At 39.5% G+C, this 24,711-nt stretch overlaps 1 protein-coding gene and 1 pseudogene across 1 annotated transcript; both read right to left on the bottom strand.

Moving 5' to 3' along the window:
* Positions 1–5,882: 5,882 nt before the first annotated feature.
* On the bottom strand, positions 5,883–7,122 carry LOC125244458 (annotated as a pseudogene).
* Positions 7,123–18,187: 11,065 nt separating this feature from the next.
* On the bottom strand, positions 18,188–21,660 carry LOC125244457 (chymotrypsinogen A-like). The gene is made up of 7 exons (XM_048154539.1): positions 21,301–21,660; positions 20,939–21,101; positions 19,855–20,135; positions 19,703–19,763; positions 19,209–19,450; positions 19,066–19,107; positions 18,188–18,330 (listed from the first exon to the last, which is right to left on the bottom strand). The coding sequence occupies exons 1-7, from the start codon at positions 21,344–21,346 to the stop codon at positions 18,326–18,328; spliced, it is 840 nt and encodes a 279-aa protein (XP_048010496.1). The 5' UTR covers positions 21,347–21,660; the 3' UTR covers positions 18,188–18,325.
* Positions 21,661–24,711: the final 3,051 nt, after the last annotated feature.

Below are 24,711 nucleotides of genomic sequence, written 5' to 3'. Positions count from 1 at the left end.
GATCAAATAAAATACATCATTTGTAAAATACAAAACCACTATGATTCTGGTGCAACTATTATTGTGCATTAATGACCCCATGATCATGATTAAAAATGATTAAAGTGGTGGAATATTTGGATTACTAACCTGAATAATAAAGTATTCAAAAAAACACCTAATTCTAATCGAAGAACTGAAGATTTAATCCATTTTCTTATAATATCTGTAAACAAAATTAATTTAAAGAATATATATATATATTGTAACGTAGCGGGACTGAGGCAGAGATCCATATGCAAGCTTTTATTTACAGTGAGCATAGTCGTACAGGCTGGGTCGATCAGGGGCAAACAGGAACAGTAAGGAACAGGCAGAAACGTAGTCAGGGTACAGGCAGTAGATCGAGGCAGGCGGATATCATTCACAGAACAGTATACAAGGCAAGAGTCAGGACAGGCAGCAACGGGTCAATAAACAGGAACAGGCAAGATCAAACACAGGCAGACAGGAAACAAGGAAACGCTCAGAAATGACACACTGGGTAATCAAGACTTTCGCAAACTGGTGGTGTGAGTGTGAGTCCTTTATAGTCCTGATAATGAGCTGCAGCTGGGTGTGGTGATCAGTGTGGTGTGCTCGGGTGGATGTGGCAACAGGTGATAGGTGGAGTGAGTGCATGTGATTGGCAGGGGGGATGATGGGAAATGTAGTCCGGAAGTGACAGGATTCGTGACAGAATGTCCCCTCCCGGAAGGCGCGTCCTCGCGCCGTAGATGGCACAACTGGGGAGGGGGGGGGGGTGCCCTGGAGACCTACAGGCAGGAGATACTGGATGTGCAGGCGGGTATGGAGGTCTCCAGGGCAGGTCCAGGAACTCAAGCGGCCACGGCGGGTCAGGAGCCTCGGGCGGCCACGGCGGGTCAGGAGCCTCGGGCGGCCACGGCGGGTCAGGAGCCTCGGCGGCCACGGCGGGTCAGGAGCCTCGGGCGGCCACGGCGGGTCAGGAGCCTCGGGCGGCCACGGCGGGTCAGGAGCCTCGGGCGGCCACGGCGGGTCAGGAGCCTCGGGCGGCCACGGCGGGTCAGGAGCCTCGGGCGGCCACGGCGGGTCAGGAGCCTCGGGCGGCCACGGCGGGTCAGGAGCCTCGGGCGGCCACGGCGGGTCAGGAGCCTCGGGCGGCCACGGCGGGTCAGGAGCCTCGGGCGGCCTCGGGCGGCCACGGCGGGTCAGGAGCCTCGGGCGGCCACGGCGGGTCAGGAGCCTCGGGCGGCCACGGCGGGTCAGGAGCCTCGGGCGGCCACGGCGGGTCAGGAGCCTCGGGCGGCCACGGCGGGTCAGGAGCCTCGGGCGGCCACGGCGGGTCAGGCGGCTCGGGCGGCCACGGCGGGTCAGGCGGCTCGGGCGGCCACGGCAGGTCAGGCGGCTCGGGCAGCCACGGCAGGTCAGGCGGCTTGGGCAGCCACGGCAGGACAGGTGGCTCAGGCAGCCACGGCAGAACAGAGTCTATAGGTGACCCCAGCGGGTCAGAGTCCATTAAAGGCCATAATAATTCGCAGTTCAGAGATGGCCATAACAGTTCAGAGGCCCTTAACGGCCATGGTTGAGCAGGGTCCCCACCCACAAGCTCCCCAAGACGCCTGGGTGGCGCTGGCAGCGCAAGGAGTTTGAGCGGCGCTGGCAGGACTGGAAGCTTGGATGGCGCTGGCAGGGCTAGAAGCTTGGGTGGTGCTGGCAGGGCTGGAAGCGTGGATGGCGCTGGCAGGGCTGGAAGCTTGGGTGGCGCAAGGAGCTTGGGTGGCGCTGGCAGGGCAGGAAGCTTGGATGGCGCTGGCAGGGCTAGAAGCTTGGGTGGTGCTGGCAGGGCTGGAAGCGTGGATGGCGCTGGCGGGGCTGGAAGCTTGGGTGGCGCTGGCAGCGCAAGGAGCTTGAGCGGCGCTGGCAGGGCAGGAAGCTTGGGTGGAGTAGGAGAGACCTCTGGAGTGGTTTCCGGACCAACAGCAGGCTCTTGAAAGGCTTCTGAGCCTTGAAGAACGGAAGACGCCTTCTTCCTCCTCCTCCTCCTCTTCCGAGGGTGAGGCGATGATTCACCGGTTGGAGAGGGTTCAGGAGCAGACTCCCTGGCTGAAGCGGGTTCTGGAGCGGACTCAATGGCAGGAACGCCCCCTACCTCCGTGAGCACCGAGGGGGCGGCCATCTTGCCCGTAGGTATTGGCAAAGCAGCCATCTTGTCCATCGCGTCCAGGGCGCTTGAGTGCGTTGCAACCGGTGCATTTGAGTGCGCCGCCATCGGCGACTTTGAGTGCGTAGCGACCGAAGAATTTGAGAGCGTTGCAAACGGGGAATTTGAGAGCGTTGCAAACGGGGACTTTGAGTACGTAGCAATCAGCAAGCTCACGTGCGAACCGTCCGGCAGGCTTGAGAGCGTAGCGGCCGGCTGACTTGAGAGCGTAGCGGCCGGCTGACTTGAGAGCGTAGCGGCCGGCTGACTTGAGAGCGTAGCGGCCGGCTGGCTGGAGAGCGAAGCAGCCGGCTGACTGGAGAGCGAAGCGGCCGGCTGACTGGAGAGCGAGGCGGCTGGTGGATGCTTGAGAATACCAGCCGCTCGTGCAGAAATCAGCGGTGGATCAGCCACACTGGAAAGCAAACCTAGCCGCTCTCTGACTGATCCAGAGACGTGACGTTGCTCTGGGCGATCAGCGAAGGCGTGACGTGGCTCTGGGCGATCAGCAGAGACATGACTTGGTTCAAGGTAAGCAGTGCTGACCTGACTTGGTGTTGTTATTGAGGTGACCGCCATTTTGTGAGTGTCATTTGGCGCGGCGGCCATTACACAACCAGCCGAGGAATCGCATTCCTCCGCGACACCCACAGTAAACGGAGAGCCAACAGTCAACAAAGCATAATCCAAAAAGTGACTGAGGGTGGAACGGGGTCCATTGCGAATTAATAGTTCTTTGAGTGGCTGGTTAACTCCATCACAGAAAAAGTCAATGAGTGCGCAATCAGGCAGATCCGAATAATAAGCTAGGTTTAGGTATTCTGTGATGTAATCCTCTAGTGATCGTGTGCCCTGCGTACTCCATAACAACAACTGATCAATGTCCATACCGTACAAATGTCCTCCGGGAAAGCTGCTGGATCGTGGTGGCGGTGAAGTCTTCTGTAACGTAGCGGGACTGAGGCAGAGATCCATATGCAAGCTTTTATTTACAGTGAGCATAGTCGTACAGGCTGGGTCGATCAGGGGCAAACAGGAACAGTAAGGAACAGGCAGAAACGTAGTCAGGGTACAGGCAGTAGATCGAGGCAGGCGGATATCATTCACATAACAGTATACAAGGCAAGAGTCAGGACAGGCAGCAACGGTCAATAAACAGGAACAGGCAAGATCAAACACAGGCAGACAGGAAACAAGGAAATGCTCAGAAATGACACACTGGGTAATCAAGACTTCGCAAACTGGTGGTGTGAGTGTGAGTCCTTTATAGTCCTGATAATGAGCTGCAGCTGGGTGTGGTGATCAGTGTGGTGTGCTAGGGTGGATGTGGCAACAGGTGATAGGTGGAGTGAGTGCATGTGATTGGCAGGGGGGATGATGGGAAATGTAGTTCGGAAGTGACAGGATTCGTGACATATATATATATATATATATATATATATATATATATATATAACCTGTTAGCACATCAGCAGCAATAAAATTTAAAGCATTAAAATTCTGCATTTATGTAGTATACATTAAGGAAATGTATACAAAATGTATCTAATAGTAACTAATACAGAGACTTTATGAAATCCATAAATTGTGAAAACACCTGGAAATACCTGGAAAGTCCTCTAAATATGGTGCAGTCCAAATCAACATCAGCGGCCTCAGAATCTGCAGACTACAGCAAGAGATAGTCTCATACAGAGATCCTAAAACAAAATAAGATTTGTTTAATTATCTGATACATTTACCAACATCCAAAGAGAAGTAATGAAGAATCTGACATTAATCATTTGAAAATGCACTGACATGCAAATGATGCAATGCTATTATGGAAAGCCATTACTAGTAAAAATTTAATTAGAGTTCTCTAAATCAATTAGTGGGCTCTCTGATTCATTTTTTACTAAGAATTCAATTGTAGAGCTTTATAATGAAAAATGAATGGAAGTCAATGGTGACAAATAAGAATTGAATTAGAGAGCTGTCTAATCATAATTATTACTAATAATAATTGATTTAATATTGATTTAATAATTGATTGTAATTGTTACTAGTAAGAATTGAATTGTAGAGGTCTCTGTAATTCTTACTAGTGAAAATGCAATTATGATGAGTAACGCTGCTGGGAACATTTTTAGCTAAAACGGCTTGCCATACTGCTAAACTTCTTTACTTCTGAGAGCTCAAATAAGGTGTCAGAACAACATTGCCTTTTTAATTTGGTATCAATAGCTTGGAAATATATGTGGGAAAACAGAAATACTCACCTTCAGTAATACCCCAGAGGATAAAAGCAAACGATGAAATAATATTTGGAAAAAATATATGAACACACCCAAGAGTCCTGACATGTTTTCTTGCAGCGGTGTCTGAAGAAGATACAGAATGTCAATGTTACATACAGGGCCTAAATACCTGACAAATGCGTTCACATCCATGCAACTATGTTATTGATCTTTAATACATAATGTAATACATCCTTTCTATTCAACGTTTGGCCCTCAACAATTGAATAATAACTAACAAATTATAAAAAAAAATAGTTTAATTTTTAACACCTTTTACATGACACTGTTTCTTTTCATGACCACAGGTAAAATAAAATACAAAAAAAAAAAAAAACAGTTGCCATAACAAAATCTACTATTTCAGTCAATAATTTAAAATTTAAAATTAAATGAGTTGCTTATTATTACCACATTAAAATAAAAAATGTAAAGCCTGTAAAAATACTTGAAATCGTGAAGTAATGGAAATAATTGCGAACCTTGTAACAATCAGTACATATTCCATTTATCTATTATAACTTTTATGTAATTTTGGTAGCTTGGCTGTTTCCTTACAAAGGTCCAGAAATTCATCAAGTTTTTCGTCAAGTGTGTGACATTCTTTTTTAATATGATGTCATTACATTGCTGTCTTGCTGCCAGCCAATCATTGCATTTCTGATCGCGTTTTTGAGTATCGATATATCTACCTTTCCAATGATCACAAGAACATGCAGTAATCTCAGACCACTTAATCCAGATGTTTTAATCAAATCCCCAAATTTGTTTGAAGAACCAAATTATCCAGAGATCAGCTATCACTATTAGAAGATCTGGCATCTGTCAAATCATCTAAATTGTATTAAGTGATGTACGAAATATGGACCCCAGAACAGAACCAAACCAAAACAGAATGTACATGTAATGATAATATAGAATGTTTAAGGGTGCTTTCACACTGGGTTCGTTTGCTGCCGTCCAAGCCCGATTGTTCTTGGTGCCCCCCGCAGCATTGGTCTGGTTTCATACTCAACTTGATTCTATCGAACCCTGGTGTATTCATCTTACGTCATCACAAACATGCACAGTGGATGATAGATTAATTGTGATAGATGATAGATGTGAGTAAATGACACTTGGGTTTACTGTATGTGTCGCATGGGCTACAACTCTATTTGAAAGACACTTAACGAAAATTTGTGGTACAAATACGTGTACCGTTACACCCCCACTAAACAGACTTTGGCAAACATATTTGTTTATTTTCCCACTTGTTGAAAACTGTTAAAAGTTTACTCATTATTTAATCGAGTTTTATTTTTTTAGGTTTTTTTTTTTTTTTGGACATTTCAATTCCAGTATATACAAATTCTTAAGAACAAAACGTGGTTTGTCATTCAAGAGTGTCTGCAAGTTTAAGGTCAGCTGATGTCCAGCCAACTTTTCAACCTTTTGAACATACCTTTATCTTGTGATCTGCAGTAGATTAGACAGCAGAGCAGAAGTGTAGATCCAGATGCAGTAATGCAGAGAATCAATATCATTATGTGTAAAGTAGAAAAACCTGAAAACAACAGAGAAACTTACTGTACAAAAGAGTTACATTTCCTTAACCAACTTCACAGTTAAGTATTGGTTTATTGAACTGATTATAAAATGCAATTTTACAAACTGTGACAGGGTTATATTGATTTTCTTATTTGTGTGTCGACTCACCTAGTTGTTCTAATACTACAGTTGCGTTGACTGATAAACCTCTAGCAAACACATGACACATGTAAACTCCTTTGTCTTCAGTTCTGACATTCTTCAGTCTGATGGAGAAGTTTCCTTTGGGGATTTCATCCGTAAAAAACTCAGCTCTGTCTCTATATCGCTCATATGCTGAATCTGCTTCAGTCGTATGGTTTTGGTAGAGGAGAACCAGGATTAATTCATCTTTATCTTTTTTCTTCCATGAAACCTCTTCAATCTCTTCAGGTGGGATGTGAGAGTCCACAGAGCAGCTCAGAGTGACGTCTTCACCCGCATATGCAGATATGGAGCGATTTGATCCTGATACTATCAAACGCTCTGAAGGAATGAACAATGAAAATCTCAGCATTACAGTTATACATATTTTCATGAAATGCTACATAAAATATCTACCAAAACCCTTCCCACTCACCAGATTTTAATTTAACTAGAGTTTCATCAGAATCCTGGTCACTGTGAATTTTACATCTGTATTCTCCCTCATCTTCAGCTCTCACACTGTTCAACAGGAGGGAGAAGTTTCCATGTTCGAATCTCCTCAGTAAAGAAATGAGCTCTATCATGATAATCCTGGTGCTGTGCCTCTGGTCTACTCATACCATCTTGAAACAGATGCACCAGAGTCTCGGAGTCTGTTTTTCTCCATTCGACTTCCAGATCCTCCATTATTAAGGGTTTATCAACAGAACAGTTCAGAACAGAACCACTGAACCTCCAAGAGGAACAACCAGAGGACCAGAGGGACCTTTCACCTGAAAGCCTAAAAGACAGAGAAAACGGGACCCAACGAAGACTGTTTTTGTTGAGAGAGAGATATGTAAAATGATAACTCAGTAGAAACTGATAATACATACCCTCTGAGATCATCAGCAGTATAGACAAAATAATGGAATTATGTAGGTTCATCTTGAAATAGAAAAATATATCTGAAAAAAAAAATGCTATATATTATTGTAAAACAAAAACAAAATCTTGATAACAGAGAAGTTCTTGAGTCGCCTGCAAAGCTTATACTTTCATTTTTTTAAGAACAAACAAGTTTATAACTGGGTCACGTCAGGTAATATATTCAAGTTAAATATTATCTTTTACAGACATTAACTCACTTGCACAATCATGCAAAGAATGTCTCTGGAAGAAGTATGTGTGTGCATGCAGAGTAGATGCATGTGAAAATGATTTCTAATGCAGCCTATATGCATGCATGCAGTTTGGATGTGTGTGCAATGTATGTTGTATAGGTAAATTTATGATCATATCTCAAACATTTTTATGGTAGTATTCACTAACAGGAAATTGTAATGGGTGAGCATACAATATGTTTCTTTTGCCCGCGTGAAAATTTTTTATTTTTGCAAAGGTCCCTTTAGAGGCTTCGTAAAATCAAATAAATAGATTTATTGTAAAGTTTATTACAATTGACTAAAGTTTCATTTATAACTTTTTTAAAGGCAATGATTACGTTTTAGAGTATTTCTGATTTTCATTGATAATGCTTTAGAGAGTATTACTGATTTTTTTAATAATAACCTTAGAGACTGTTACTAATATTTTTTTTATTGATAACCTTTTAGACAGTTACTGATATTTTTATTGTTAACTTTTTAGAGAGTCCTCTGGTGAAGAGCAGCAGCCTCAGTGTGTCAGAAAAAAGATAAAAACCCAAGCCCCCTACACTTCAAAAGGACCAACATCAAAGTCTCCCCCTCCTTCAACATCAACATGGATGAGGAGGTCCATTCCCATTCCTGAGCCTGTACTTCAGTACAACAATTACATGGGAGGAGTCAATCAGTCTGATGCACTGATCGGGTACTATAATGTGCTACATAAGACCCGGAAGTGGTGCAAGAAGCTGTTTCAGCCCAACCATACACAACTCAGTACCAGCCTTCACAAATGTGCATGTCTGCATATGTACAAGAAGACAGCACTCAACACCTCACACACACAAAAAAAAAAAAAACGTGTGAGAGGTGCCAGGTCATCTAGACCAGTGGTTCCCAACCTTTTTTAGGCCAAGGCCCACCTCCTCTCTGAATCAACACGGCACGGCCCACCATTTTAAATTCACAAAAACATTTGTATTTCAGTGTTATTACTTTTAAACCCCATGTTATTATTTCTTTAAAGAATAAACTAAAGATAGTTTTAAAATTTTAGTTATTTTTGCAAACATACTTTGCAGACTAAATTATTTACAATTTAAAAGTACATACATTGCTCAGTAATACAGTAACTTAAAGGATTAGTTCGCTTTCAAATTAAAATTTCCTGAAATTTACTCACCCCCATGTCATCCAAGATATTCATGTCCTTCTCTTTTCAGTCGATTAGTTCAGTAACTAAGGGCCCTATTTTAACAATCTAAACGCAAAGTGTAAAGTGCATGGCGCAGGTGCACTCAGGGCGTGTCCAAATCCACTTTTGCTATTTTAACGACGGAAAAACTGTCTGTGAAAACTCTCAACTCATTTTTGAAATGGGTTGTCCCTATTCTTTTAATGAGTAATGGGCATAACGTTCAATAAACCAATCAGAGTGTCATCTCCCATTCCCTTTAAGAGCGAGATGCGCTCGCGCCATGGCAGATTGCTATTTACATGGCGGAATTTGTTGGCGGAAAAGCTGAAATTACCTGTTAAGTGGCCAGTCAATCTTTCAGTCGCCTGCGTTGGATGCAGGCTTTCAAATAGCTCCGCGTGATGAGTCAGTTAATATATATATGTGTGTGTATTGGCACGATTGTTCAATTAATTAGCCAATTTCGTTCATCATTATGAGTAGTAATATTCTAATACACTCAATGACTATTCATCATTACATTTTTATATTTATGTAGCCTACACAATAATATTCTTTTACAGTGTAATCCTTTTGTTTTTAATATTTGGCATGTTTGTGTGATGCGCATCCTTGTGTGTAATAAGCAAAGTCAACGCGCACTGTGGACGCGCCCGGAGGCGCAGTTTCTACCAACGCGCTATAACAAAAAATATTCCGCCATTGACTTTAGACTTTAGACCAGGTTTGAGTTGGTCTATGGCGCAGTCTATTTTCAGCTCCTTAAAATAGCAATGCGCCGGCAATGCACCTGAACACACCTCTTTTTTAGACCAGCACGCCCATGGGCGCACTAACTGGCGCAAATGCATTTACAAATTTAAGGACGTGGCGCTGAACGGGAAAACGCGAACGGCGCTGGACGCAAACTAGCAAACACACTTGCGCTGCGCCTTGCGTCGCATTGCGCCGGGTGTATTATAGGGTCCTAATTGTTATATACTTGCACTAGCATATTGTATATGACAATTTAGTTCAAACTTTGACCTGTGGAGGGCAGTAATACACTTCTAATTCTAATTCTAATAGAGAAGAAGAAGAAGAGAGCTAGTTCAAGACGAGCATTTATGGTTTAAAATGTATAAAAGACCGATGGTTTCTCTAGATAAGACTCTTATTCCTCGTCTGGTATTGTTTAAAGCCCTTTGAAGCTGCACTGAAACGGTAATTTTGACCTTCAACCATCTGGAGGCCATTGAAGTCCACTATAAGGAGAATAATCCTGAAATGTTTTCATCAAAAACCTTAATTTCTTTTCGACTGAAGAAAGAAAGACATGAACATCTTGGATGTTATCTATCAGGAAATTTTAATTTGAAAGTGAACTAATCCTTTAAATAAGCACAAGTCAACCTGCCATACCAAATAAGACCACAGGGTTTTCGCATGGATCCGCACAAAAATTATTGACATACAACATATATAACAGCACTGATCCTCTCAAACTTCTCCAAAACACGCTTGTTCGGCGAGTATCCGTTATAAAACTCTCACAGTACATTAATTTTGACAACTACATGAATATATTGAACTTTGTTCATGCAGAATTACGATGTTATAGCGATCAGTGAGTCGAGAGCGCACATGCACGGTTTGTTTGCACATCAATCATTGTGGACTCGCTCATGCCTAATGTACGACTGCTGTATGTCACTGTAATCGTCTTTACCTTCATTACTATTGTCTTTTTCAAACTGAGAGAGTTTGTGTTTTGAGCCACCGTTCAGTCTGTATTTCACAGCAGCACGATGAGAAACAGACTGGGCCAAACCGAAACAATCACAGAATACGTACAAGAGAGGTGGTGCCTTGTTTTAAATATATTTTTTATTAATTTAAATTATTATTATTATGTAACGTTTTAATAATTAAATCAAGAAATTATATTAATATATTTAAATTCATTTTAATTTATCTTGCGGCCCACCTGGAGGATCACTGAGGGCCCCTAGTGGGTAACCACTGATCCCCCTAGACCATCCCCTGTGAAGGCCTCATCGACATGACAGCCAGTGGCACAGATCCTCAACAAACCCATCAATACATACCAGTGTGATGAATCTGATCTTCAACCAGATGGAACTGGATTAAATATTTTGAATGTTCCGATCCTAATCTGACTTATGACCTGAAATGTTGCCTGAATCATAATCATGCACTGTTTGTTGTTCGCCAGAGGTGAACTAGCCCCCCGATTGAGCCTGGTTTCTCCCAAAGTTTTTTTTCTCCATTCTGTCACCTGATGGTGGTTGTGTTTCTTGCTGCTGTCGCCTCTGGCTTGCTTAGTTGGGGACACTTGATATTCAACAATATTACTGATCTGAGGTGGACAATGTCACTGCTGTTTTCTCCAGAGCTACTGTATAGATAAATTAAATAAATTAATAACTAATGATTTTTACAATGGAAATGAATCAATACTGAGCTTACTTTAACTGGACAATGCTTTCCTCTAGAGCTGCTGTACAGCCAAAACAAACTTTGTTAAATTATTCACTAGTTATCATTGTAAAGCTGCTTTGACACAATCTACATTATAAAAAGCGCTATAAAAGGTGGCTTGACTTGACTAAGATCAATTTCTCTTTTATGAGATTACTTCCTCTTCTTGGCTGGGTTACGTTTCTCCACGTTGTAAACTCTGAATTTTTATGGGCTAAACAATATAAATGATGATTTTTTTAGCCACCACATTTATCAACGTATGATCATTTTTACAATGGCATTGGCAGCATACGAACGTTAGATGAATTACATTAACCCTGTCGTAAGATGATTTCTGCTCTTGTTTTTACATTAGATTGATAAATGAGGTCCTTTATGCAAAGTTGTTTTATAACAACAGCATCTTTCACATTCATCACTTTGTATTCATTTGTTCATTGAACTGTATGGGCATACAAGTGTGGGTGAACAATTTCCCTTTCACATTGTAGAAATATGCTCAAATTGTCACCAAAGAGAGGTTCCTGTTTCAAGTCATGGTTTAAAGCAAGTACACAACCAGCTTGAAAAGTCTGACCAAACTCACTAACTGTGTGAGCTTCATAAACAGTGCAGCATGTGACAATACAGCTAAAGGCTTTCATGTTAGCAACAAACACTACCCCTCAATGTCTTGGAAATTTTTATAAAATTTTATACAGCTTGAACTTGTCTTTTCAGAGGACCATGCTTCCTTTGCACCAAAATTTAGACTGGTCCAAAATTGTAATATTTATTCACCAGGAAAGAGTCTTAAAATGATACTTTGGTGTTAGTGATTTGTTTGGCTATAGAGTTTTAATGTAGTTATAGACATCAACAACTGTCTGCTTTATAATCCAAAAAATGTATTTATTAATCAAGTGCAGAAGTGTGTATCAGCCACAGTCCACATTCCATCTACAGAACTTGCTTAGAAACCTGTGCTTTAAAACCAACTAACTTTCCCTCATCCCACAGCATCTCAACAGTGTCACATGTGCTCCTATCCTCAAACCCTTAACCAAAACCAGGTCTACCTCGAGTTATGACTTCTCCACCAGTCCCCAGCACCTCTGGATTTTACGAAGTTTCCCTTTGTAACGCGTTTATTAATAAGTAATAACTTAAATGCATTCTAAATCACTTTAGTGAAATGAAAAACTTTCCAAATAGTCAGCCATTTTAACTCACGTTATAAATGTTATAAACACACCGAGAGAGGCGTTTCAGATAGTGCGCGAACTCCGACTTGATTCCTCTTTCGTGTCTCCATGCACTTGGATGGACACATACAGGCCCAGATTGGCTAATCGGGAGCACTGGGAGAATTCCCGGTGGGCCGGTCTGTTTATTTGGCCGTGAGGGCCGGCGTTGTCATGGCACTGGGTTGAAATATGGATGCTCTAGAAACTGTGGACTCGGCCATGGTCAAATGTACTAAGCTGAGTACGTTAGCCTAACTTTTTCCTAAAAACCATTCAGTGACGGATTTAGAAAAAAACAAACAAACGAATGCGCAATCGGGTTTTTACCGCTCATTTGCACGCGTCAATGATATCATGTCACTCAGTAGGTAAATTAACCTGGTCGGGAGGGACTCGGAGTGTTCGCTCGGAGAAGACAACTCACTCAAAAGTATACGAGAAAAAGGGATGAGGTGACGTCTGTAGGGACAGCGGGACAAGTTCTAAATCAACACTAAATTATGGTAAGGCAAAAGGTCTAAGCCACCGGAGGTCGATTTAAGTAACGTAAATAAATGGAAGAGAAGAAATAAAAGGAAGAGGAGAAAACATGCAAAAGATAAAGGCATGTATGCAGCTTACTCATATCGTAATAATAGTAGGCAAATAATAAATATGGCCTATTACTTATGTTATATTGCTTGCTATGCTATTACACATTTGCCAGCAATATTCATGTTTCTGTCCAACTAGCTTAACCAGACAGTAAAATGTGATTTTGTAACATGCAACTTTTTTTTAAACAAACGGAATAGCCTACTTTAATATTTTACTGTAAATTTGTGCAATTTTGGGGGATTTATGGTATTTTGTGTTATTTATTTGCCTCAATTTGTAATAGTTTAAGTATATATTTATATAAAATAGCAAAATTTTATGTTAAATCCACTTTAATAAAGATCTACATTTCTGAATTTCATTCATAGTGATAGACATGAAAAATGTACCTGGGTTTAGTGGACGATTACTGCCATCTACTGGAAAGAAAACACTTAATTAAATTTAAATTAAAATAACATGAATTTTTAAAGGTGCCCTAGATTCAAAAATTGAATTTACCCTGGCATAGTTAAATAACAAGAGTTCAGTACATTGAAAAGACATACAGTGAGTCTCAAACCCCATTGTTTCCTCCTTCTTATATAAATCTCATTTGTTTAAACGACCTCCGAAGAACAGGCGAATCTCAACATAACACTGACTGTTACGTAACAGTCGGGGTGAACACCCCAATATTTGCATAATGCCAGCCCACGTTCCCAACAATTATCAAAAGGATTACACAAGGGCAGCCAGTTAACGTCTGGAGCTGCACACAGCCGAATCATCAGACTAGGTAAGCAAGCAAGAACAATAGCGAAAAATGGCAGATGGAGCAATAATAACTGACATGATCCATGATATCATGATATTTTTAGTGATATTTGTAAATTTTCTTTCTAAATGTTTCGTTAGCATGTTGCTAATGTACTGTTAAATGTGGTTAAAGTTACCATCGTTTCTTACTGTATTCACGGAGACAAAACTGTCGTTATTTTCATTTTTTAAACACTTACAGTCTGTATAATTCATAAACACAACTTCATTCTTTATAAATCTCTCCAACAGTGTAGCAATAGCCGTTAGCCACGGAGCATATAGCCTCAGATTCACTCAGAATAAAACTTTTAACATCAAAATAATTACTTTACTCACATAATTCGAAGCATGCATACAGCGTGCATGACGAACATCTTGTAAAGATCCATTTGAGGGTTATATTAGCTGTGTGAACTTTGTAAATGCGCTGTAATATAGTTGACAGCTCGTGTGGCAGGAAGCTCGCGTCTTAAAGGGGCGGCGCCGAGTGTAAATCAGTGCATTGTTAATGATGCCCCAAAATAGGCAGTTAAAAAAATTAATTTAAAAAAATCTATGGGGTATTTTGAGCTGAAACTTCACAGACACATTCAGGGGACACCTTAGACTTATATTACATCTTTTAAAAAAAAGTTCTAGGGCACCTTTAACTACAGCCACTAGATGGCTAGAGAATTAATCAATGGTTCACATTATAAAATCATTATTATAACTATAAAAATAACTCTATATGAAATTTTAAAAAATTTTTGTACTATCAGTTTTACTATCATGGGTATTTGAAGATATTTTTGAAAAATACAATTATTTACAAGGCTGTAGAGAACAGTGCACTATTGCAGACTTATATACTGAGGTTTTAATTACATTATTATAATAGTCAGTCGTGAATTAAAGTGGGCCGGTCTAAGGCATGAAACTCCAGGGCTGAAAATGAGTCCCAATCCGGCCCTGGACACATACATAATTATGTTAAAATAACCGTCTCTGCAAATATTCTCATAAACACATTTGGTTATGTCTTAAGTGAACATGGAGAGTTAAGAAAGTAATTGGAAGTTCATCATTATATTGGATCCGTGCGTGGTCTTAAAGTGACTGCCGCCTACTGTAGTGGCTTCTCTCGTCTCTGTGAAAAAACACTCTTCAAGTCAAGGAGATTTGATGCCAGAAGATAAAAATGCTGCCAGCAAATAAAACCGAGTTGGTCTGCAGAACACAACTGCTTGACCAAATTTGCCAAAACTTTTTATACAGTTTTTTCTATAGCACTCCACCCAGGTGGGATCAATACATCTTTTATACATTTTCAAACTCTGCAACAATATTGTTTATCAATTATTGTTTATCAATAAAACCCTTTCAATTGCAAATGACCACCCAAATCAAGACTACATGAAATGTATAGGTCATTTAGCTGTGTAAAAAGTTTAGTAAGACATAAATAGAGTAGCTTCTTACTGAAGATAATAAAAGTGGTACAGGGAAAAGATTAACTGAAAAGATGAACACAAAAAAAAACCTAGACAGAGATGTTCCTCCTATCCTTGTAAGTATCAGATGCTTCATGCCAGTCTCCTCAAAGCTTAATTCTCATCGAGTGTGCCCTGTTCACAGAGCTCTTGTGATAGAAAGAAGACAGGCTCTTCAGCATATCATTAACGTTCCTGGCAAGATTGTTGTGGGACATGGCATTGGAGTCAGCTCCAAACAGTGGGACATACAGTGTATTCCCAGACTGTACATGCGGTCTCCACGCAGCTGGCTGACTACACCTTTCTTGACCCGTCATGACAGCAGCGCCATCCGTCCCATAAGCTACCACTTTCTGTAGGCATTGCTCTTTCTCATCTTCGCTCCCTGACACATTCCCCATTATTGAGTATGTGGCCTCAGCAATGTGGCTACTATCTGGCTTGTCCAACAATTGGATTCCTCCAAAAAGCATCTCCACCTTCCCCATTGTTGCCCACCTGTCATACACCAGCTGCCTACAAAGTCATTACTTGATAGGGCAGCGAGGCAACAAGTTAGACGCGCTCCAAATGGACGAGTGAGCAAACACTGGTGCAGATAGTGCTCATGGGAGTTGAGTGTCATTGTGTCACATTGCAGTTAGTTTATTATTTCAAATGACTTTTAAGAAAACTCCAATTAAAAAATTATATTCAGTCCTCCACAGTGGCTAGTGGGAGTAGCTGTCCTACCCGCCACAGCTGAAATCTACCCACATTTGGCAGGTGCTAATGTCTGGCTTTACACGGAGAGAAGATGAAAAGCAAATGCCATTGAATTTTTTTCTGAAGATAGTTGATTCCCCCTTATACATTCATAGAAATCATTAATTCATACATTCTTTCATATCATTTCTCTCAGCATTCTGTCATGCTGCACCTGCATGAGTCTGTTGCTGACTTTGCTTAGTAGAAGGATGCATTTATATCTGATGAAGAATGGTTAAACATTTGTAAAACACAGAATAATACCTCCAGCTCAGGTCAGTGGAGAGAATTCTCATGGAAGAATATAATAAGATTTTTTATTATTCCAAAAAGAAAATATTTACAGGATGGTAATCTGGAATCTGCTCTCTGTTCCATGGCTGATTACTTTCACATATTTTGGAAGTGTCCAGCAATTCAATCTTATTGGTTAGAGGTAATCACTGAAAATTGATATTGGGATTCGAAATTGAGAACAGCATCCGTACCATATATTTAGGAAACATACCAACTGATTTTAATACTCAAGATAAGTACCTACTTAACTTATTATTGGTTGCTAGTAAAAAAGTAATAACTAAGAAATGGATGCATGAGAATCCACCAACAAAAGAAGAATGGATAATGATTGTAAAAGATATGTATGATATGGAGAAACTCACCTTCTCTCTAAGATTAAACATGGATAAATTTTACAAGTAGTGGCCAAAATGGTTAAAGTATAGGAGTGTGGATAGAACATAGTGAGATATTGAAAGTGTACTGCAATGTCTGTTTTTTGTTGTACATTGTATGTTTTATGAGAGGACCTCAAACCCTTTATGGACAAATATTCTCCTGATGGATGTTTATTTGGGAGAGCAACCCCTGATATTAAGTTAACTGTATATGAACAACATAATTGTATGTGATTCCCCTAGTGACCTTTCTGTTCCGTTCTTTTGCATGTGTTGCATATTAATTATTATTATTATTTTTTTTTTTAACTGTTCTGGAGCATTTAATGATTCTGATTCTGCACAAATTGCAACATGAAATGATAGAGAATTAAGAGAACTGTTAAGGCATCTTTACACAGCCGATTTATGGCTGTTCTGAAACGGGTCTGTACCTGCTCAGAATTCAGTGTAAAGACGCAATGCCGTGTTAAAGAAAACCTAAAATACGCCGGGTCTGACCCACCTCAGCCCCTAGTATCAAAGGCGACTCTGATACTGTTCTGGTTCAGTGTAAATGAACACGGAATATAGCCGCTCTAAACTACGTCATTGTCATGACAACCAAAAGCATTCCAGTCAGCTCAGGCGGCGCGAGATTCAAGAAGCAGAAGAGGAAACATATAACTTACGGCAAATAATAAAAATAATGTCTTCCAACAAGGGGCATTTAAGTAAAAGAGTCCTGTACTCACATCGTGAAGCAAAACCACCAAAATAACAGCAGAGAATCGTCGTGTGTCATCAATTGGCTTTCGCCGTTTGTAATCTTCCCATGAAGAAACTGTCAGATCAACGCGCTGCTACATTTTTCTCAGATAAGGTAAATGCTTAACACAATCGGCGTCACTGTGATTGTGTACTGTTATATTATATTCCAAAAATCATCTCCTTGAGGACGATATTTCACCCACACACGACGGTCTATCTGGTGATCTGCTGCTGCCTGATACACGCAAATGCTAGCATCATTTGTTGTTTCTGTCTCTTTGAAAAAAAAAAAAATGTTCGACCTCTTTTAACCCTGTTGTGAACTACCCGGTGTAATAATGTATAATTTTTTGTTACATAGTTCAATTTTTATTACGACAAACATCAAAGCGTGAGATATAGCACGCAGTTTACTACTTTAAATTTTTGTATTTTTTTTATTTCGATTTATATTTCATTGTTTATTATTTAATTATTTTTAAATTAATTTTGTTAAAACTGTTAGTTTTGAAATACTTATGTTCAAAGCATTGTTTCCCGCCATTTTAATTCCTGTGTAAATGCATTTATGCCGCTTCAGAACAGCATTAAACGTTCTGTGTAAATGCACATTTTTGTGGTATTATGCCGCTTCAGAGTTGGTTTCTGTGCCGCTTTTTCTGTGTAAAGATGCCTTTAGATGCTTAAAAAATTTATTTAATGACAAAATAAAAGATTTTAATTCAAATAAATTTGAAATCGTCTCATTTTGTCAGAAAAAAAAAACAGATCATAAGCTAAATTTCAAATTAAATTAATTTTGAGTTGATATAAAGACACATTTATGTGTAAGATCTATGCTTGATTTAGGCAAATATTATGCAAAGAAAACAGAAAAACAGAGAAATTAAACAATGCAGTTCTGTTAAACCGTTTGCAGTGGAACTGGTTAATGACATTGCAGAGCTTTAAAATCAATCTTAAATGAAAGATGAAGAGACTTTATCATGTGACTGGCGTGTGTCCAAGTAAGGTAATCCTAGAAGAGTCTTCAGAGCTGCCACACACCTTAAACTGCAGACACAAAATAAACAACAGAGAATGAGAGAATGTACAGCTGGGGTTTTTAGATGAGGCTAGAATCTAATATCTACAATCTAGAACAAATATTGCATTCTTTGTCAAACAGAAATGCACACTTGAAGATATGATCAATTATATTTCCCTGCTATTAACAGCAATAACATTTTTAAGTTAATGCCCAAATTATGTAAGACACTGATATTGATTTGTCATCTATATGAAACATCAAAAGTTAAAATTCAGTAAAACTGTCCTTAATTCATGGGATACAGGATTTAAAGCAAATTTTGTTAAATTACCCTTTGTCATTCCCCAAATAAAAAGCTACCATATTCTTGCATAGCATCCAGAGTTTAACTGTAGTAGGTAACATAGGTAAAATTATCTTGAAGCAGCCCAAGCCGTCACTGCTTGCTCTAAAGACATGTTTTATAATATGTATCGGAGGACTGGACTTCTATATTTTGAACTAACAACAGCAGATCCTGGATCTGTATCAGAAGAATGTACTTGCACACGCAAGAGTTTTTGGGATACTCATTGGTTTTTCCTTGATTGTTCACATATTTTTCTATTGAACTGTTGTATAAAAGGAACGTCACATTCACAGATATGTGTTATAGCTGTATATGAACACATACTGATTTACAGCCTCAACACACTCTTGTTGGTGTGAAATCGCTCAACATGAATATGTTGTGTGTGTATGACTGTGGTGTGACTTACAACAGCAGCACCATTTCGATGTACTGCTCCTTGCTGTTGAGCCTGCACCAAGCACACATAAACAATCATCAGTCAAAAAAGGATCTTATATTAAGGATCTATAAATGTGTATAACTGTATAAATGTTTGTGAAAGAATCTTACTGGGGCATGGATGGCTTATGTTGACGAATTGTGGGAGGTCATCGCTTTGATGGCCCCGGATTTTGTCTGTAATCCATTGCTGATACTGTGAGACGCGGGTGTACACACCTGGTATGTGTTGTAAACCACAGCCAATTCCCCAGCTGGTGATGCCAAACTGAACCCATTTTGAACAGTGCTGACTCATCATTGGACCCCCAGAGTCCCCCTGCAGACAGGAAGAGATTGTGTTTTCAGTTTTGCTTTTTCATGCTAACAAACATTAAACAGACATACAACATGAAGAAAAAAATCAAGTATTGAATGTTAAAAGATAGAGTAAATATTTGCAGAAATTGTCTGTATGTAGTAATGAGTAATAATCATCTTGTTGTACATAGTATGCGTCTACGCCACCAGCAGGAATGGCAGCACAAATAGTATTGTTGGTGACTTGTGAATGTATTCCTGTCAGGTTCCAGTTAAGAATACATTGTGTCAGGTTGTTCTGGCACTGATTATGATCCACCACAAAAACTTCAGCCTCCTGCAGAATCCCAGGATAAGGTACATTCACTGGACACAGACACACACACAAACACACATCATTATGATTACGTCATCTGAAAAAAATGATCAAATCTTGTTACATACAGGACCTATTTACTTCCATCCTCAATTAGTCCCCAGCCTATGATCCGACTCCTGGTGCCAGTAGGGAAATCACTGCCGTGAGCTATCAGACACACTGGACTAATATGATCATTAAACTTGACTTTATCAGACAAGTGCAGCAGAGCGATGTCGTTGTTGTTAGTCGTTGCATTGTACATGTTGTGAGTGTAGATTTTTTGTACTTTTATCATCTTTTCCTTCTTATTTTTTTCACGCTGTGTCAGCTTTCCCAAATACACAAGTATGCGGTCCTCAGTAACATTGTAATCATCCCTGTAAAACAAAAATAGTGCAAGAGAAATCACAAAAGGCAGGTGTTTTAGGGTGCATTCACACTTGTAGTTCGGTTCATTTGGTTCATTTGGTCCGGACCAAAGAAGAAAAACAAACATTTAGTCCTGGTCCGATTAGCGTTCAGATTGGCAATTTTATCACCGAACCAAAAGATACCGAACCTTAAGGCATAGGGATACATTCACAATGTGATTGGTCAGATTTTATGATGTATTGCCTATTTTGAGATGAAACTCACCGAACATCCAAAACAATGCTGTGTGCTGAGGTAAATGTGCTCGTTGTGTGTGTGTAGCCTGCATATGATGGTATGTTGGCCAGCTGGGAACTCGTGAAGAGCTTATAAATTGTGTAAAGTAGTCAAAACAGCGGCGGGAATCCATCTGTCACACACAAACGATCTGCTGCGTGGAGACGCGCATCTGATGCCCTTGATGGGCAAACTCACGACTATGACAAGAAAAACCGACATGCGTGAAGATTCTGTCCTTTTTAGGGTCTCGTCTTCCTGTTTTTGGTTCGTTTACATGTCTTTGGTCCGTGTTGCGTTCATATATCATTCGAACCGCACCAGAGCTCGTTTGGAAGCGGGCCGAGATCCATCTTTCTAGCGGTCTTGGTCCGCTTGTTTGGTGCGCACCAGGGTTCGGATGGCAGCGTTCACATATGTTCACATGAACTGCACTAACCGAGCAATCGCACCAGGGATTCATTTTAATGGAACCAAACATGACAAGTGTGAACGCACCCTAAAATACTGTATGTGTTGATATGGTTCTTACCCAATGAAACAGTGAGCTGCCGACAGCACCCACTGACTGTTGATGAGGGAACCTCCACAAAAATGGCAGGTGGGATCGTGCAAACTAACTATCCACGGCCACGCCTTCTTCTGGGCATCAGCACCACCCATGATGCGCGGGTACAACGGGACATGTGCACAAACTGTGAGAAAGAGAGACACAAATATTGCATAGGCTCCTGATGACAAAGTCTGTAAAGATGTGCAGGTATTAAAGCTGCAGTAATATGTTAGATGCTTTGATAACACCTGTCAAATTTAACCACTCTCTGCAGAAATCCTCCCTCCAAAGACATGACAATCATGTAAGACGAGTGTAATATTTCAGGACACCTTTCTTACCTTGGACACATATGAGCAGTGCCAAAGTCACACAAGTCCTCCACATCTTCACGCAGACTCTCTCTTTACTGGCAGGACGGATGTCTTTGGTAGTTTGCTCCTCTGTGCCTCACAATACCTTTTATAATGTCTCATATCTCTCATATCTCTTATCACTCTTCTTTCCAGTCATTTGTCACACCCCTTTTCCATTTTCCACAATCTTCTTTTATTCCTTGTATTCTTTCTACTGTTAGTATAAAACTTAATAAATGCACAGCCATTTTTCTGTTGAAACTGTTCAAAACAGACTGATCATCATGATCCTGCATGTCTGAGCACATTCAACTTTTGTACAGTTTGATTTTTGTTTCTTGTGCAAGCTTGGGACATTTAAATAAAAGCTAAGGCTGAAGTGTTTTTTTTCTTCAATCATTTTTTAAGTACATTTATTCTTTTTTTCTTTTGCCAAAGAAAAATACATTAAATAGATAAGCAACTTACTGTGAATATAACCCTCAAATGGATCTTTACAAATTCATGCATGCTGTATGCATGCTTCGAATTATGTGAGTAAATGATTTATTTTGGATGTTAACGGTGTTTCTCTTGAGGCTTGCTCCGTGGCTAACGGCTAATGTACCCTGGAGAGATTTATAAAGAATGAAGTTGTGTTTTGAACATGTTTTAAAGGTGCCCAAGAAAAAGATGTAATATAAGTCTAAGGTGTCTCCTGAATGTGTCTGTGAAGTTTCAGCTCAAAATACCCCATAGATTTTTTTTAATTATTTTTTTTAACTGCCTATTTTGGGGCATCATTAACAATGCACTGATTTACACTCGGCGCCGCCCCTTTAAATCGCGTCTTCCCTGCCACACGAGCTCTCGACTATATTACAGCGCATTTACAAAGTTCACACAGCTAATATAACCCTCAAATGGATCTTTACAAGATGTTCGTCATGCACGCTGTATGCATGCTTCGAATTATGTGAGTAAAGTATTTATTTTGATGTTAACCTTTGATTCTGTGTGAGTTTGAGGCTATGCTCTGTGGCTAACGGCTAATTCTACACTGTTGGAGAGATTTATAAAGAATGAAGTTGTGTTTATGCATTATACAGACTGCAAGTGTTTAAAAATGAAAATAGCGACGGCTCTTGTCTCCGTGAATACAGTAATAACCGATGGTAACTTTAACCACATTAAACAGTACATTAGCAACATCCCTACAAACAAGGGACGTCCCCCGGACGTTGTGAACGTCCGTTAAGGTCCGCAGTAGGTCCGCTTTGTAACGTTCGCTGACGGACGTTTGGAGGACGTCCGCGTTTGGTCCGCTTTGTGACGTTCGCTGAAGGACGTTCTGAGGACATTCAAGTCCTTGCCAGTTTGCGAAAGTTCTGACGTCCCTCATTTGATATTTCCATAACAACACTTGCAAAAACCAGTCGCCCATGCGTTGCCTTTTACCAACAGACCTGACACCTTGCAACTCAGACAAAGGACAAATTAAACTAAACCTTGGATTTAAAAGAGGTCGTGTTCCTTAAAAAAATCACTTTAAATATGATAATGGATTTTACAGAATTAAACCATGTTTGTTTTTTTGTTTTTTTTTGTGCAGGCTGATATTATGGTTTTAAAAATAGTAGGACTATTTGAATTCGGGTCATTCTAAAATGTCTTAAAATGTATTTATTTTTCTAACGTTTAAACGTACACCACATACATTGACTTCATGAATACAAATGACAGCTTTATGATTTTTTTTTGCATGCATGCATGCATGCATTTAAAGACAGCATGTACTTCTCTGGCATTTTTAAACGTTTTTATGAAATATTATTTCTCAATTTTTTTAGAACATACAGTCAGAGTTACAGAAAAAATAATGATAATGCTAAAAATAAGGAGATTGGTTTTTTTTTTTTTTTTTTTAATCAGGTTAAAAGTGTGATTGAATGATGTTAATTCAAATTCACAACCATGTATTTGCTATAACAATGAAAATATTTGAAAAACGGTTATAAACAAGTAATGATGCAATCCTTTACATCTTAATTCTTGAGTGTAGCAGAATTCAATGAATGTAAAATTATTATCATGTCACATATGACACATTTTATTTAATGTGACAGACAAAAACAGTAACACCATGTGACACAATGAATCACCAGTGACGTATACATAAGACCAAAGATCCTTATTCTTCAACTAGAATTAAGTAGATGGGACTAAATTTTTACATTTGGTACACAATCAAAGACTTATCACTGACATTAGTGGAAGCAGTCAGAGGATCATAAATATTTTAAAAATGTTTATAAAATATGCTGTCTGTAAAGTCGCTGCTTCTCAGCTGTGCTCAATTTAGCCATATACCTTTAATTTAGCCATATCTGACCAAATGAGGATTAACAATGAGAAAGAAGAGTTATAATCATGTAATCTTACTGCTATTTTATGCAAAAGAACTTTAGCTTTGAATAAAGTTTATCTGTATGGGTAACACCAGTGACATTTTTCATGAAAAATGTATTTTACAAAATGGCTGCTGCAAGGAATCAATCCACATGTTGTCAATCATGATATTTCCACTAAATTAAGTCGTTTAATCCATTTGTATTCTAGTTTTAAAAAAATCTCTAACAATAATGTAGGTCACACCAGTGACTTCACCTAAAAGCTTCATGTTAAATTATGATTTTCTAATTAAAATTTCTGATAACTGAAAAGAGACTTTCCATTGGCCTTTCTTCATGGATCTTCAGGAAATAGGAAGAAGGAAGTCAAGTGATGCCATCAGTGTGATTTTTACTTCAAAAAGAGATTTTTGTTAAAGTAACACCAGTGACACAACACCAGGGGTTCATTATGTATTTTATAATATTTAATCAGCATTTTTTTTTTTTGACGTAGTTTACATAGTATATTTGAAAGTTATGCATACATTATATTTGAAATGGTAGAAAAACTGTTTCTGAGCTCAAAATAAAGCACTTTCCCTCTGTACATGACTGGGGGGACGAGAGCTTCTGTGGTGTTTGAAATTTTTACAATTAAAAAATGAATATTGCCACATCGATGGCTCAAGAAGGTTTAATTGTTCAAATAACATATTGTTTCATATTAAAATATATATATAAAAAAATGTAATCCTGAAGTGTTTTCAGGTGTAATATTTCTGTAAAGTCTAGGGACAGAAAAGTGGACGTTTCTGTACAATGACCATTCATTGTAAAATGAAGTAAATATTAAAAATGAACAACTTTCATGTTAGCCTATGGGAAAAAATAATGGAGTACTTCAACCTACAAACTAATAAAAGATGTCATCAGATCATGTGTGCCTTCAGCAGTTATCATTTTAAACATCAAAATCATGATAGGCCTACCCCTCAATAGTAGGCTTTATATAAGATAGGGTGAA

This window comes from Megalobrama amblycephala, linkage group LG14, assembly GCF_018812025.1.
Source record: "Megalobrama amblycephala isolate DHTTF-2021 linkage group LG14, ASM1881202v1, whole genome shotgun sequence".
Classification (NCBI taxonomy): Eukaryota; Metazoa; Chordata; class Actinopteri; order Cypriniformes; family Xenocyprididae; genus Megalobrama; species Megalobrama amblycephala.
This window is presented reverse-complemented; position numbering and strand designations above follow the sequence as displayed.

Bases quoted from the DNA above. Each gene is read 5' to 3' on its own strand.
- LOC125244457 (XM_048154539.1), bottom strand. From the start codon at position 21,346: ATGTGGAGGACTTGTGTGACTTTGGCACTGCTCATATGTGTCCAAG. The intron at 21,102-21,300 runs GTAAGAAAGGTG...TCTTTCTCACAG, and splicing joins ACTGCTCATATGTGTCCAAG to TTTGTGCACATGTCCCGTTG. The intron at 19,764-19,854 runs GTAAATAGGTCC...GTCTGTGTCCAG, and splicing joins GGGACTAATTGAGGATGGAA to TGAATGTACCTTATCCTGGG.